General features: G+C 44.9%; 1 protein-coding gene across 4 annotated transcripts in view; it reads right to left on the minus strand.

Moving 5' to 3' along the window:
* The window catches only part of ARFGEF2 (ADP ribosylation factor guanine nucleotide exchange factor 2), a 100,435-nt gene that overhangs the window by 5,378 nt on the left and 78,316 nt on the right, over positions 1 to 16,741 (minus strand). For 3 of the 4 annotated variants that reach the window (XM_047770915.1, XM_047770916.1, XM_047770917.1), the window contains 10 exons: positions 14,515 to 14,675; positions 12,169 to 12,299; positions 11,900 to 12,029; positions 10,076 to 10,211; positions 8,871 to 9,009; positions 8,708 to 8,762; positions 6,971 to 7,085; positions 4,217 to 4,347; positions 1,640 to 1,808; positions 327 to 465 (listed from right to left, as the gene is read on the minus strand). In XM_047770915.1, the coding sequence (XP_047626871.1) occupies positions 327 to 465; positions 1,640 to 1,808; positions 4,217 to 4,347; positions 6,971 to 7,085; positions 8,708 to 8,762; positions 8,871 to 9,009; positions 10,076 to 10,211; positions 11,900 to 12,029; positions 12,169 to 12,299; positions 14,515 to 14,675 (1,306 nt within the window). The other variant, XM_047770918.1, reaches the window with a different exon arrangement.

Below are 16,741 nucleotides of genomic sequence, written 5' to 3' on the forward strand. Positions count from 1 at the left end.
CCTCTTGAAAAGAAGGAATGGTGGGACGTTAGAGCTGATGGTGCTCTAAAGAGGCCCTGGTCAGGACTTCACGCCAGAGGCGCCAGCTCTGAGCTCAGACAACCTTCCACTGCCCAGGTTTCTGGGCCTCAAGAAACTTAACGAATCAAAGAAATGAAGCCCTGCCCTCTTCAGGGCACTAGAAAAGTGAAACAGAAGAGTCACCAAATAAATTTGTGAGGGCATCAGCATGTAGGTATTTTTCTCCTACTCTTTTCAAATCTCAGTACTGTGGTGAAGTATCTTGTGCACGACAGGTAAGAAATTTAATCAGAAACTAATCTTACGTTAAAAGTCGCTGCTGTATTTCCTCCCAGGAATCCCTGCGGTTTTCATCGACATACATTCGAAAGAGGATCCTCAAACAACAGGCCAGGCTGCTGGTTTCTTGTTTTAGAAGATTGGGTTTAGACTTGCCCTTAAAACCTAGAGATCAGACAGTCATGTAAACGGTGCACGATTCCAGAGCAAGGCTCAGAAATCATGTGGGAACCTAATCTAGCTACGTTAGGAAATACTGAAGCATCTCACATTGCTTTCTTTTTTTTTGGCTGCGCCTGCGGCATGTGGAAGTTCCAGGGACTGAACCCATGGCACAGCACTGACTGGAGCCACTGTAGTGACAATACCAGGCCCCTAACCCACTAAGCCACCAGGAAACTCCCATCTCACATTCTTAATATGGCTCAACTTCGATATCAGACAAAAGCAGCCCTGATATCTCAACCTCCATATAAGATACACTTTGCTCCTCAACAGCCTGAGCTGTTCTCCATTTAGACTCTGATCGTTTCATCTTCTCACGTGTAACAGCTCTTAAGAATTATAGCATGTTTCTAAGTTGCTTGATTTTTTTCACAAAGCACATATAAGAACACATTTTCTTAAAACAATACCAGACATCCATAGAGATATGTAACCCACCCTTACAAGTAAAACTTTATTATAGGCAAAGACGTTAAACACCTAGATATTTTAAAGCCATAGAGCAAAATAACATTTTAAAATTATGGGTTAAAATAGGCTTTTGGGTAGAAAATTAAAGCAGTGGTAACATTACAAAAATTATATAAAGTATCACTTTTGTGCAAAGTTCATGAAATAAGACTCCTGCCATCATCCCCGCATACATATGTGTGTCTACAAGTGCACACGGGTGCACAAACATACACACACACACACATGCATACAGATACATCATTCACCTGCAGGATTTATGTATTTATTTGTGAAGGTGTGAGAAAGAAAAAAAAAAAAAAAACTCAGAAAATGTATGAATGCTTCTGTTTCTTTTACTCTACCATACTTTTTATATCATCATATTAATCTATATGCCTTTAACCCAATGTAAAATTTGACTTGCTAGATCCATGAAACTCTCAGTTTGCTTTTCCTTCAAATACTTACTGAGATTCTCCCATGTGCTAGGCAATATTCCTGGTATGGGAATGAAATTTCCCTTCTTTCTTCCTCAAGCATGAAAACCTCCGCTAAGTTATTCCAGCTATGGACACTGTGCCAGGAGTTTGCCGAAGGCTTTAAGGCTTGAGGACAGTGACCAGTGTGACCACCTGTCCCATCTGCTGCGTAGCCGCCTCACCTGCTCGCCACAGGACGGTCCGCTGCTCATAGTTGGAATTGAAGGCCTTTGAGAATGAATGGGACTCCTGCAAGCAGTCCAACAGCTTGAAGAGGTGCTGGGAAGACATGCACTTATACATGCCCTGGTCCTCTGTCTCTATGTGGATATCCGCATCCAGCGTGTCTTGCTAGAGAGGGGAGGATGGGAGAGCGAAGGAAAGAAGACGGAATGGTTTTGGACGCTGTGGTATCATACCTCTCCCAAAACCCCCTCTCTGTAAGGTGTGCTCCATTCCACAATACCCCAAACGGCTTCCCATTTAGATGCTGCTCACTGGCGGCAGGACAGCTTGAGCTCTTGCTCGATGGCAGGCTCTGCCGGCCAAAGCTTCAGTTTGGTTGGTACTGCTTTCACTGCATATGTGCACATTAAAATTTGTATAAAAATGCAGCAGCATTGTTCACAAGAGCCAGACAATGGAAGCCACTCAAACGTCTATCAACTGATGAGTGGAAAAACAAAATGGGGTACAGCCATACAAAGGAACATTATTCAGCCACACAAAAAATAAAGTAGTACTGAGACAGGCTACAACATGAATGAACCTAGAAAACACTGTGCTAGGTGAAAGAAGCCAGACACAAAAGCTTACAAATTATATGATTTCATTAATATGAGATATCTGGATTAGGCACATCCATAGAGACAGACAATAGATTAGTGGTTGCCAAGGGCTGAGGTAAGGAGGGAGTGGAGAGTGACACTGATGGTTAGGGCGTTCACTTTTTTTTTTGTCTTTTTAGGGTTGCACCCATGGCATATGGAAGGTCCCAGGTTAGGGGCTGAATCAGAGCTTCAGCTGCCAGCCTACGCCACAGCCACAGCAACGTGGCATCCAAGCGCATCTGAGACCTATACCACAGCTCACTGTAATGCCAGATCCTTAACCCACTGAGCAAGGCCAGGGATTGAACCCGCATCCTCATGGATCATAATCGGGTTTGTTACTGCTAAGCCATGACAGGAACTCCAGGGCATTCACTTTTATAGTGATAAAAATATTTTGGAATTAGGGAGTTCCCATTGTGGCTCAGTGGAAATGAACCCAACTAGGATCCATGAAGATGCGGGGTCGATCCCTGGCCTTGTTCAGTGGATTAAGGATTCAGCATTGCTGTGAGCTGTGGTAAAGGTCACAGACGTGGCTGGGATCTGGAGTTGCCGTGGCTGTGGTGTAGGCTGGCAGTGGCGGCTGTGATTCAGCCCCTAGCCTGGGAACCTCCACATGTTGCAAGTGCAGCCCTAAAAGGCAAAAAAAGAAAAAAAAATTCTGGAGTTAGACAGTGGGGATGTTTGCACAACTTTGTGAATATACTAAAACCAGTGAACTACATACTTAAAAAACAAAACAAGAAAAAACAAAAAGGACAGCCTTTGGGCTGGATCTGGCCCACAGATGTATTCTGTTGGTTAATAATTCCAGTATTTAATAAAGAGATTTCCTATATAAAAATCATGGTCTGGGTCCTCTTAAAAAACTGGGAGCCCATCACGGCTTGACCCACCTGACAGCAACTCGCCACTGGAGCCAGGAGGTGGCACAGCGTCCGACAGGCTGAGGCTCTGTGGTTCCCCACAGTCCCATACCCCCTGCCGCACACACGGCATCTACTGGCCCCCAAGGCACTTAGGTCTGCAACTCGTGGTGTAAGCTTACTATCCAACTTTTGGACTCTAAATTGTTCCAAACTGACTGTATACATAAAAGCTTGCATATATAAAACAGAAAAGTGAATGCCTGCTACCTTTAGCCACTATTTTTCCTCTCAGTTATCTGTGGTTAAACTGTATACCAATTATAAGGAATTGTGGTTAATAACACTTTTCATTCTTTCGTTATTTGGCCATGCCTGCAGCATGTGGAAGTTCCTGGGCTAGAAATCAAACCTATGCCACAGCAGTGACCAGAGCCACTGTAGTGACAACACTGGATCTGTAACCCGCTGCACCACAGGAGAACTCCAATAACACTTCTTTAGCCTTTTTTTTTTTTTTTTTTTGCTTTTTATGGCCGCACCTGCGGCATATGGATGTTCCCAGGCTAGGGGTCCAATCAGAGCCATGGCTGCCGGCCTACACCAGAGCCACAGCAACATGGGATCCGAGCCTCCTCCGCGACCTACATCACAGCTCAAGGCAACGCCGGATCCTTAACCCACCGAGCAAGGCCAGGAATCGAAGCCAAAACCTCATGGTTCCTAGTCGGATTTGTTTCCACTGTGCTACAATGGGAACTCCAGTAACACTTCTTGCGGAGCACTGAGGTGGGGTGTGGAATCTGAGTGGTGGTATGCTGGTAAACTGGCTCTCCAGGGAAGAAGAAAACAGAACGCCTGTTTTGAGTGTTGGCTGATTTCTGTGGTATACATGCTCTCATCATGGCCAATTTTAAGTTACCAGTACGGTCAATGAACGCAGGGCTGGGAAGAATGAGCAGGACGGGCTCTTGAGAGGCAGTCCGAGCCGGCTCCAGCACCACTGCATCCAAGCAACCTCCCCATGGACAAGGATGCCCTTCCCCAGGCCCGCTCTCACCTGGGCAGCAACCAGGTGCTCGGCATCTTCCTTTTTGCTCGTTGCAGGGTAGAACACGATGTTGTCAATGGTCTGTATCAATTCCAACTGGACCACACACTTGATGAGGAGGCTGGCAAACAGTTTCTGATCTATATTAGATGATAAAGATTAACCCTAATAATGATTCAGCCTGTACTGCATTCACTGAGCTCCCCACTATGTGCCAGGCACGTTCTTGAGGCTGTGACGTGACAGCGAATAAGCTGGACAAAAACCCTTGCTCCCATGCACAGAGAAACAGTGACCAAGTCATGCAAGCACAGGCTATAGCACATCAAACGATGAGGACTCGGGGAGGGTATGGGGATACAGTAGGGAAGGTGTCGAGGTGGGGTTGCCAGTTTAACAAGCTGTCAGGAAAAGTCTCTGCAACATGCTCTCTGAGCAGAGACCTGAAGCGGAGGAGGGGTCGGCCGTGCAGGTCCCTGTCCTCCAACATGCTTCTCGGCTGCCCAAAGGGTCACCCCTACAGACCAGCTCTGGACTGTGCTCAGCCCATGGGAAGGCTACAAGTTCCTGCAGTAGCTGGATCCTACAAAGGGCTGAGTCTCAGCCTTGAGGGCAGGGGAACTGGGTACGGCTGATTTAAGTTCCTGGTTCCTGGATTGCTTTCTGTCTGCCCTGGAGGTGGCTTTCCACTTCTGCTTCCATATCCTTCAAGTGTCTCCTCCTAGCGCTTTCCGTGGTTAGCCATCTTTGACTAGTTAACAATTCTTTGTGCGGAGTTTTCCCTGTTCAAATTATTGGTGTGGTTTCTGCCTAATGACTAGCCTCTGACTAATGTCTCATCTTCTTAATCCCTGGGCTCAGGGACAGCCCATGTCTGGCACTTCCTAAGTGTTGGCTGATGTGACTGTAATAAAAGCAGGGCTTCCTTTTCAACTTGGTGTTATGGAATCAGAACACTGAAAATATTAAATAAATAAATGCTAAAGAAACACAAGGAGTCGGGTCGGCTTCAAGCATCTGAAACTGGCTGTGAAATTATACAGACATACAAAAATTCTCCATGCAGAATTAGTTTTAATTGAAAAAATATAGAGTGGAATTGCAACAGATGTACATCTAACTTATGCCAATCCAAAGACACCATCTTGGACGAAAAACAAAAAGAAGGAAAGAAAACAATACAAGTGGTGTAAGAAATTCTGCCTGCTGCTCTGTTCACTGAGCTCGTGCCTGGAAGGGAGACGGAGCTGGGAGACTGGGAGAAGCAAAGCGCTGCTCCTTGGAGGGACGGCAGGGGCCTCCAGGCCCCCTGCTGCACTCAGTAGTTCCATTTAAAGAAATGTCCACTTGCTCCTCCCACACAAGCCAAGCCCTTTATCTGGGGCTGATGAGGAAACAGCTCGCCCTCTGCCTGGGTCGGGGAGAGACACTGGCTGTGCTGCAGACACCAAGGAAACAGCCTGTCAGTCTCCAGTTTGGTGTCTCTTTAATGGATTCCCAGGGTGGTTCTTTTTCATGCCTTCAAAAGATAATGGGGACCACACAGGGCTTTGTCTAATGTGCTGCTTCGGAAGATAATGTGAGCGCTAACACCTACAGCCTGGTACGGCAAGAAGAGGGAGAAAGTGCTATGAAGAAAAATAATGGGGACCACAACGTGCAAAAGACCAGACCAACACCAGGAAAGTTAAAACTTCTCAGGCAGCCAAAAATGTCCATGTCCCAAGTCTACTGTATATTGGCAAGCTGCGGCACTGAGGTCCCAGGGCACTCAGACCTAAGAGCAGCCCTCAAACAGCGAGAGGAAGGAGCACGTGCAAGCACGCACAGGCCAGAGTACAGTGTCTGGCTCGCATAACTGTGTGAGACCTTTTTTTTTCCATGACAGGCGTAATACACACCATAAGCAACATTGTGAGATAAATTTAAGTAATCTGAAACTCATATCCAGAAAAGGGATCTCTAACACATAAAGAGCCCCTTGCCAACCAATAAAAGAAAGATCAACAATCAATACGTAATGAGCAAAGATGATGAACAGATAGCTCACAGAAAAGAAAATAGAAATGGTTCTTAAACACATGAAACTGCTCAGTTTTACTCATAATTAGAAAACTGCAAACTTAAAACTACTCAAAAGATACCAAATATCACCTCAGTGTTTCCAAAGATCATGTAAATAGGTGCAGCCTTAATAGGCAGCAATCTGGAATTTTCGGTCAAAATAGTAAATGCACTTCTCTTTTAACCTAGAAATCCTATTTCTGGGAATTCGCTGTACATATAAACTCACAACACATGTATTAGGTGATTTGATGCTATGTTGTTTATAACAGAAAGTCTGAGAATAACATAAAAGGCCACTGGTAGGAACCCAATTAAGCAAATAATAGTACATCTACAACGTGGGGCAGTATACGACAGCCTAAGAGTGCGAGAGCTCTTTGGGTACTGATTTTGAATAATCTCTAAGCTGTATTAAGTGAAAAAAGAATAATGCAGAGTATTCTATAATTTGTATACAAAGGAGTGGAGAAGAATTCATACACATCTATATGTGTGTTTGTGTATATGAATAAGCATTTGCTTGCATATGAGCAAAATGTCTCTAGAAAGTTATATAGAAACTGGTGCCACAGGGAAGGGACTGGCAGACCGAGGCCCAGGAGTGAAAGAAAGGCTTATATCTTGTTTACCCTTCTGAACATCTGAATCATGAGAATGTGTTATCTATTTAAAACAATTTAAAAAAAGTGGCCTTACTTGCATATGGTCTAGCTTTCCAGCTGTCATCGGTTGGATTAGAGAGTTGGCTCTGGCCTCTCTCAGAGGCATTTTTATCTATGCTGCTTAAAGACTGGCGGTCCAGATCCACATCCTAAAAGTAAACCAGAGAGAAACACCACGTTCATTTCTCTGTCCACAATTCAGTACCTGGGCAGAAATGTGCTGTTTCAGCACTGCTGGCCCAACTTGAATTTAAGACTCTTACTCCGCTGGAAGCACAATGTAGTGCCTCTCAGAGGCTGCGTGGGAGGGATTTCATATTTTAATGATTTCTCCCGCCCATTAAAATTTCACATTTTCTTTTCTTTTTTGTCTTTTTAGGGCCGCACCCTCGGCATATGGAGGTTCCCAGGCTAGGGGTCCAATCAGAGCTACAGCTGCCAGCCTACACCACAGCCATAGCAACACAGGATCCGAGGCACGTCTGCAACCTACACCACAGCTCATGACAACTCCAGATCATTGACCCACTGAGCGGAGCCAGGGATTGAACCTGCAACCTTATGGTTCCCAGTTGGATTTGTTTCAGCTGTGCCATGACGGGAACTCCATAAAACTTCACATTTTCCTATTCCAACCTAGACAACTTCTCTACATATTATAGGTGAGTATGATAATTTTTTTTCTTTTTTTGCCTTTGAGGGCCACACCTGTGGCATACGGAGTTTCCCAGGCTAGGGGTCCAATCAGAGTTGCAGCTGCCGGCCTACGCCACAGCCATGGCAACATGGGATCTGAGCTGCATTTGTGACTTATGCTGCAGCTCAAGGCAATGCCAGATTCAGATCCGTAACCCAGTGAGTGAGGCCAAGGATCAAACCCGCATCCTTACAGATACTAGTCAGGTTTGTTACCACTGAGCCACAATGAGAACTCCAAACCAAAGTATTTTAAAGTGATACTTGATTTATGGGGCCTTATGCACAAAAAGCCCACTGCTATTTCATTGGGAGAGATGAAAGCACTCTTCATAGGGGAGGGCAATAAATAAGGAGAATTATACCAAAGCAAAGTTTTTAACCCTGAAACACCAGAAATGACATCAGAGTCCACCAAGGGAGACTTCCTGAAATACAGGATAATGATGTGCAGCCACTGATGAGGCTGCTCTCAGAAAATATTGAAGAATACGGAAAAATGCCCACAACAGTGTTAAGTAGTACACTATGTACAAAGTGAGCCCAAATTCTAAAGACGTGGGTTGTGGGTGCTCAGTCACATAAAGAAAAAACTAGAAATACTGTCTGTTTTTTATTGAGTGAAGGGACTTATTTCCTTAATACTTTTTTGGACTTCCTAAAAAATAAGTTAATGAATACATACAGTGTTTAGATCTTGTCTTTTTCACTTACTTCCCATCAGAAAAACACAAACTGGAGTTCCTGTTGTGGCTCAGTGGTTAATGAACCCAATTAGTATCCATGAGGATGTGGGTTCGATCCCTGGCTTTGCTCAGTGGGTTAAGGATCTGGTGTTGCTGTGAACTGTGGTGTAGGTCACAGACTCGGCTCGGATTCCAAGTTGCTGTGGCTGTGGTGTAGGCCGGGGGCTTCAGCTCCAGCTGGACCCCTACCTGGGAACCTCCATACGCCGTGGGTGCGGCCTTAAAAAAGAAAAGAAAAAACAAAAAAACGAAAAGCACAAACTGCGCTGCTTCATTTTTTACAGTAATATGTGATCAGGGAAAAGACAACTGAAAAAAAAAAATCCTACCAGATGTTTTTCTGATGAATCTTCCTCCATTCCTATAGGTCTCCATGTCAGCAAACTTAAAGAAACACAAAAGAAGGGAAATGGTCAATGTGAAGGGCAACCCACAGCTTTAAAATAGCCCCCGGATATAGAAATCAACAGCAGTAATCAAATTAACACTCACATGTGTGGGATGGTTGTTTTGAAAATATCCAACATACAATTGCATGTTTCATCCCAGACGGCAGGACTGAACTTCTCTCCATTGGATATTACTAAATTTTCTAAGCAATTTGTACCTGATCGAGCCAACTGCTCATTATCTGCAAAACAAAGCAAGATATGTCATTAAACTTTAAGTGCTGTTTAGATGCCAATCTGACTGCTGATGCCTCACATCTTGAGGTGAAGACTATACAACTGGTGGGCTTGCTATAATGAAGAACTGCTATAGATGGTATACACATTGTTAGTTTAAGTGGGCTACAAAGAGGTAAAGTTACAGAGTTCCCATCGTGGCTCAGCGGTTAACCAATCTACTAGGAACCATGAGGATGTAGGTTTGATCCCTGGCCTCGCTCAGTGGGTTAAGGATCTGGTGTTGCCGAGAGCTGCTCGGCTCGGGTCCCGAGTTGCTGTGGCTGCGGTGCAGGCCAGCAGCTACAGCTCTGATTCAACCCCTAGCCTGGGAACATCCATATGCCACAAGCGCAGCTCTAAAAACCACACAAATACAAAAAAAGGTAAAATTAATGGGACGTCTACATTTTACTACTTAATTAACTGACTCCTTGTATGAGATATGGTAAAGGAGGATGGAAAATATTAGACCAGTGTTTCTAAAAGCAAGTCACTCATACATTATATTTCCAATTTTTATGTCAGTATCAACCTTTTTTTTTTTGTCTTTTTGCCATTTTCTTGGGCTGCTACGGCAGGCAAAAAAAAAAGGACCAAAAAAAGGCACACAAAAAAGAAAAAGGCACACACACACACACACACAAAAAGACAAAAAAAAAAAAAAAGCCAGCCTACGCCACGGCCACAGCAGCAAGGGATCTGAGTTGTGTCTGCGACCTACACCACAGCTCACAGCAACGCTGGATCCTTAACCCACTGAGCAAGGCCAGGGATCAAACCCGCAACCTCATGGTTCCTCGTCGGATTCGTTTCCACTGTGCCATGATGGGAACTCCAAAAGAAATGCATTATAAACTGACTTGACGGAGAGATTGTTTTTACGTTCTAATTAAATAAAAAAAATACTCATTTTTACCAATTAAATTATACAATGTTCTCCTTGGCATTATATCCGTACTTATAAATATTGAAAAAAAACTCATTAAGAACTATGTCAAGAAAAATGATCCCTAACCACAGAAAGAGTACCTTGTTTTACACACCACTGCAACTGTGCAAATATATCAGAGAGAAGAACTTCATTCAGAGCTTCGTAGAACTGGGTAAATACGTCACAAACAGCATAAAGTGCATGATTGCAAGTCGTTGTCATCCACTCAGATTTCTGGAAAAACAATTAAAGGATAATATTTAAAAGCCACTCTCTCTGCAGGGGGACAGGCATTCTCACATAGCACTGGCAAAAACATTCTGAAAAGCAATTTGGCAGCAGGTATCCACGGTCTTAGAAATTTCCACACCCACTGATGCAGTAACACTACTTCCAGAAATGGGCCCTAAAGAACTAATCAAAGATCTGTGGGTGAAGGTTTATGAATAATACACTGGTATTTATATACTATAAACACAGACATAAACTAATGCTCAGTAATGTGGCAACTGACTACATCCAAATGACAGAATATTAAAGAGCCATTCAAAGTGAGACTTCCAAAAATTTTTAATGATTTGGAAAAGATGAATAGGAGATTATGCTAAATATTTACATCAAAAATTTAAATATTAAAAATGATGTTTAGGGAGTTCCTGTCGTGGCACAGCAGAAACGAATCCGACTGGTATCCATAAGGATTCGGGTTTAATCCCTGCCTTGCTCAGTGGGTCGGTGATCTGGCGTGGCTGTGAGCTGTGGTATGGGTCACAGACATGGCTCGGATCCCACACTGCTGTGGCTATGGTGTAGGCCGACAGCTGTAGCTCCAATTTGACCCCTAGCCCGGGAATCTCCATATATCCTGGGTACGGCCCTAAAAAGCAAAAAAAAAAAAAAAAAAGTTAGGTAGACATTTTTCCAAAGAAGATATATAAATATAAATGGCCAACAGATACAAGACAAAGCGTTCAATACCACTAACCCTCAGACAAATGCAAATCGTAACCACAATGAGATATTATTTCACGCCATCATCAAAAAGATGAGAGGGGAGTTCCCATCATGGCTCAGTAGTTAACAAATCTGACTAGGAACCATGAGGTTGCAGGTTTGATCCCTGGCCTTGCTTAGTGGGTTAAGGATCCAGCATAACCAATGCTGGGGAGGATGTGAGGAAAGGGAACACTTGTGCACCGTTGATGGGAAGACAAACTGTGAGTGTTTAATTTTTTTTCCTTTGTTTTCCTGTTTTTTGTTAATAATGAAGAAAATTTTAAATTACTTTAATAAGATTAGAGAACTGTATCTGTATATAACCGTAATCATATCTGAACCATGTAGAAGACTGCCACAACAACTCCAATTTCTGACTGGGAAAATTACAAATTTTCTGTATACTCCTAATATTCTTCATCAAGCACATGCTGTTTTTACATTGGGGGAGGGAGGGAACATTGCTCCTAAAACAAAGTAAAAAAATTACAATCCCCTCCAAAAATTTTAGGATAGGGGTCCCCTCCTGACCCCTCCCTGAGGGGAGAAATAACAAAAGACACCCAGAGGCATCAAGCATCTTTTTAAAAAAAGGCCTAATATTTGCAGACATTATCTCCAATTGATACAAATGAAATAAGTAAGAGGACCAGTGAGGTCCTACTAAACTGACCAAGTCCAACGCCCGAGGGTCGAGTGGGCAGACTGGTGATTTACTTCCTCTTACTCTTCCCCGATGGGGAGAGTTTCTTCGTACTACTTGATACTGGCACAAGAGGGCCTGCAAGAGGGTCTGTATTTTCAAAACACATCTGACATGGCTTAGAATTTAAGACTTAGTGTTTAAGACGCCATGGATGATGATGCAAGCCCAGAGGCAGACAGAGGTCAGAAGGGCTCTTCCCCCACATCCCCAGGGTCATCACCTCTGACTGTTGCTCAGGGAGTTTCATATTGTCAAAAATCCTGAACACGATTCTGAACAGGTCTTGCCACCAGTGCTTTTCAAAGGTGTGGCCGTAGCTCTTCATGATCTCGAACATGACCGTGAGTCCCCTGGAGGAAACAAGGCAGGTGGGCAGAGGGAATGGGTGGGGGAAGAGGACAGCAGCGAGCGGGAGTGCAGGGGCGGGGAGCAGGCCACGGAGGCTGATTCAGCGACCAAAGGAAGGGGGCCCGCTGGGGACACAGCTACCTTGTCCGGACATCCAGCTTGCATCTATTAATGATGCAGGAGAGCTCAAAGAGGATGGGGAACCAGCCTCGGACCCAGACCCTGTCACCAGGAGCCACATTCATGTCGTCACTTGTGTATTCTTGCAGGACCTACAATGAGAATCACTCTCAGAGGTAGACCAGGCTAGAGGAAGGAAGAAAGTGAAACAGAACTACATGGGGATTAAAGGTCTGCACATTTTCCTTGCCAAAAAACATCCATTCAGCAAGGCTGTGATGGGAAAGCCTGGGAAGACAGAGGCAAGCCTGTCCCAAGGGCACATGAGCAGTTTTCCCATGAACCTACGTAGATCTTAGTGTAAGTTAAATGGAGCAGATCACACAAGTCCTGGAGGCAGGAGGTGTTACATTAAGAAAAGCAATAAAGGAGAGTTCCTGTTGTGGCTCAGTGAGTTAAGAACCTGACTGGTATCCATGAGGACACGGGTTTAATCAGTGGGTTAAGGATCTGGTGTTGCCACAAGCTGGGGCAGATCTGGAGTTTCTGTTGCTGTGGCGTAGGCTGGCAGCTGCAGCTCCAATTCAAACCCTAGCCTGGAAACTTTCACATGCCACGTTGTGGCCTTAAAAAAAACAAAAGCAATAAAGGTCAAATGGTGATAGCAAAATATCCAGGATAATTCACTACCTTGGGTCTTTCTGGAATGATGTTACTCTAATACTGTAATACATATTACTTAAAACAATACAGCAGAAGCAGCTAAGATTTACTAAGTGCTTGCTCTGGGTCAGGAACTGTGAAGGTGCTCTACAGGGATTAATGATACAATTTCATGAAGCAGGTAGAAATAATGGTCCCATTTTATGGATGCACTAACTGAGGCCCCAAGAGGTTAGATAAGCTGCCCACGGTCATGTAGCCAGGAGCTGGCAGTCTTCCCATAGTCTAGAGGTGACGGCCCGCTTTCTGCCCTATCTCTGGGATCTCTGCTCTATAACCACTTCTGAAGTCATGTGATCTGTTGTAATGGAACTTTTTTAATCAACTATGGTTATTTAAGGTTAGGCAACTTCTCTCTGTGCTTCGGTTAACTTCCCTGTACAATGGGGATATAACTACCCTTCTCAGAGGCCTCATGTGGGGATTAAATGAATCCATACACAGAAAATGTCTAGACCGTTGCCTGACATGAAGTGAGTGCTCCATCACTCTCGTTACCATCACATCTCAGTGAGCTGCTGTAGGGAGCAGACGCATCATCTCAGGGGTTTACACTGCTGTGAAGAGTGCTTCAAAAGACATCTAGATAGGCCATCAGTCTAGCTGTGCCTGTTTCTACCTGGTTTCAGGTGTTTTGAGACTGGCAGTTGAACCAAGCAGGCTTGCTTGCTTGGTTATTTATTTATTTATTTAATTTTTGTCTTTTTAGGGCCACACCTGTGGCATATGGAAGTTCCCAGGCTAGGGGTTGAATCGGAGCTGTAGCTAAGCTGCTGGCCTATACCACAGCCACAGCAACACCAGATCCAAGCCACATCTGCAACCTACACCACAGCCACGGCAACCCGGGATCCTTAACCCACTGAACAAGGCCAGGGGTCAAACCTACGTCCTCATGGATACTAGTCGGGTTCGTTAACCACTGAGCCACAACGGGAACTCCACATGCAGGCTTCTTTAGGAAGGTGCAACATAACAGAAAAACCTGGAGTTCCCATCATGGCTCAGTGGTTAATGAACCCGATTAGTATCCATGAGGACATGGGTTCAATCCCTGGCCTTGCTCAGTGGGTTAAGGATCTGGCATTGCCGATCCTTATATCCTGTGGTATAGGTGGCAGATGTGGCTTGGACCCTGTGTTGCTGTGGCTCTGGCATAGGCTGGCAGCTACAGCTCTGATTCAACCCCTAGCCTGGGAACCTCCATATGCCTTGGGTGGGGCCCTAAAGAAAAACCTCAAACTTTCTTGGGAGAAATAAAAGGTGACTTTAAAGTGTGGTTTCTCAGCCACATCACAATGGCATAATGTCATTTCCTAAAGGGAGCTTTGTTTTCTTCTAAACAGAAATGTCCAGCTTCTTCATCTTTGTCAAAATTCTCAGCTAAATTACTATTACCTTCTACAAAAATGATTTGTAGAACACCATATTAAAGCTCAGTATGAATAAAGTAATTTCACACATACAAAATAACAGAAAAAGTACGACCCCTGTGATAGCAGCAGTTTGAAATAAACACTGAAATTGAGGGGAAATGTGCATTTCTAAAAGAGTAGCTAGAAAGCTCTTTGCCAGGAGCAAGGGTTCTTGACCAAGGCTCCTTTTCCCCTCACTGCCCAAATGAGCGAGGAGAGGGGAACATACCCGAGGCCTCTCGGAGACGTATTTCCCACAGAAGCGGATGAGCCGGATGGCTTCCATGCTGGTGTCAGGGAAGGCAGCATTGCAGGCAAACTCCGACAAGCACTTGACAGCATCTTGAAAGGAATCGATGGCAGCAGGGAAATGGTGCTGGAAAATAGTTGCTGGGGAAACAAAGGCACATTTACTGTAAGACCAGGATTTAGAAATGGGGGGTAAACAAACACATGCCAGAGATAATTACTTTTGTGAAAATCTAAGAAAAGCATGCCAGGGTCTCTGGAAGACAGAGTTTCTTATTAAATTATCCAGGAATGAATACACAGAGTACAGCCTGGGCAAAACTACACCGGTTCCTGAGCTCAAACAACAATGTAAAGACACAAATATTCATTCATTCGACAAACATTTATTGCACGCCAACTACATGCAAACCATAGTCTGGGTCCTTGGGACAAAGAGATGACTAATCAGATTTCCTGCCTTTGCTCCAATGGGCAAGATGGACAATAATCACCTAAATCAGTAGATATGGAAAACCTTCTTGGGCAGAGTGAGTGCTGGGTCAGGGGACAGAAGACAGAAGAGGTTAGTAGAGATGGAGAGACTCTTTAGAGAGGTCCTCTCTTTTCTTTTCTTTTTTGCTTTTTAGGGCCACACTCGCAGCATATGGAGGGTCCCAGGCTAGGGATCGAATTGGAGCTACAGCTGCTGGCCTATGCCACAGCCACAGCTGCACCAGATCCGAGCCGAGTCTGCAACCTACACCACAGCTCACGGCAACACTGGATCCTTAACCCACTGAGTGAGGCCAGGAATCGAACCTACAACCTCATGGTTGCTAGTTGGATTTGTTTCTGCTGCGCCACAACAGGAACTGCAAAGAGAGGTTCTTTCTGAGAAGTGTCCCTAAGGAAGTGAGAGAGGACAGCGAAAGAAAGCCAAGCTTCACTGGGAGGCCAAGGTGTCCGCTTTAGGATGGAGCATGCGGAACTCTGTAGAGTATAAACGTGGATATGTGTGTGTGCAGTTGGCCCACAGGGCCCGCCTGACGGAAGCTGAACCCTGAGCAAAGCTTTGGCCCCAGTTCTGTGATTCTGACACAGCCCCTAACTTCTCGGCCGTTTCCACCCTGAGACCACACCTCGTGCTGCCTCGCTGGAACCTTGGGAAGACAAAGGGAGATAAAGCAGGTCAGTGAGCTAAAGGTGACAGGCAACTTAGAAATGGAAGGTTTTCAAAATCCTACAAATACCACCTAAGAGGAACATGAGTGGCAAGAAGTTTACAAGTTAAAAGACCTCAAAAAATCAAAGGTGACGCAACATCTTCCAACTTCCACAGAGACTGAGGCCAGTAAACACCTTGTGATGTGACGACAGGCAGGACCGAGGACCTGAGGTCAGTGCAGTGGAGGGACACCACACTGGCTCTGGGCTGGGCTGCCTGCGCTCAGTCCGGTTCCACCACCTCCTAGCTGCACCGCTTAAGACAAGCTGTCCTACTTGACTTTTCTGTGCCTCAGTGTCCTCTGCAGTAAAACAGGGGGAAATATGGTACCCACCTTGGTGGGTTCAACCTAACCCCAAATTCAAAAATGCTCGGGGAAAAAAATTCCAGAAAGCTCCAAAAAGCAACTCGAATTTGCTGCGAGCTGGCAACGATTTACAGAGCCTTATGCCGTATTATGGGTCATGAGTAACCTGGACGTGATGTGCAGTACACAGGAGGACGTGCGTAGGTGACACGCCAACACTATGCCGTTTCACGTTCGGGCCTGAGCATCCCTGGATTTTGGTATCTGAGAGGGTCCTGGAGCCACCCTCCCACAGATACAGAGGGATGATGGCAGTCAGTTCTTGTTACTCACGCCACTTGTGTTCTACAAAGTCACTGAGAACCATGAATTAGCAAATACTGAACCATCACTCCCAGGGAACTAGGGAGCTAGGTTCCTGCGAGCCTCTGGTTACACCACTTTCATCAACCTACGCACATATATCCTTGTTTTATTTGTGTTTCTGTTTGAAGGCAATTCATTTAATACACTTTAATGATTTGTTAACATTGAACTCATGGCCAACAGCAACACAACTCATGCGTCCAAACCAAGGCTCTCGAAATCACACATTTTCTCCCTAAGTCCACAGAGCCGTCCGGCCCTTAGGGGCATGGGCCAGCTCCTCAGCACCGTGCTACGGGCCAGGTTCAACGACGAAGTCATCAACTA

This window comes from Phacochoerus africanus, chromosome 3 (genome assembly GCF_016906955.1).
Source record: "Phacochoerus africanus isolate WHEZ1 chromosome 3, ROS_Pafr_v1, whole genome shotgun sequence".
In the NCBI taxonomy this organism is placed as follows: Eukaryota; Metazoa; Chordata; class Mammalia; order Artiodactyla; family Suidae; genus Phacochoerus; species Phacochoerus africanus.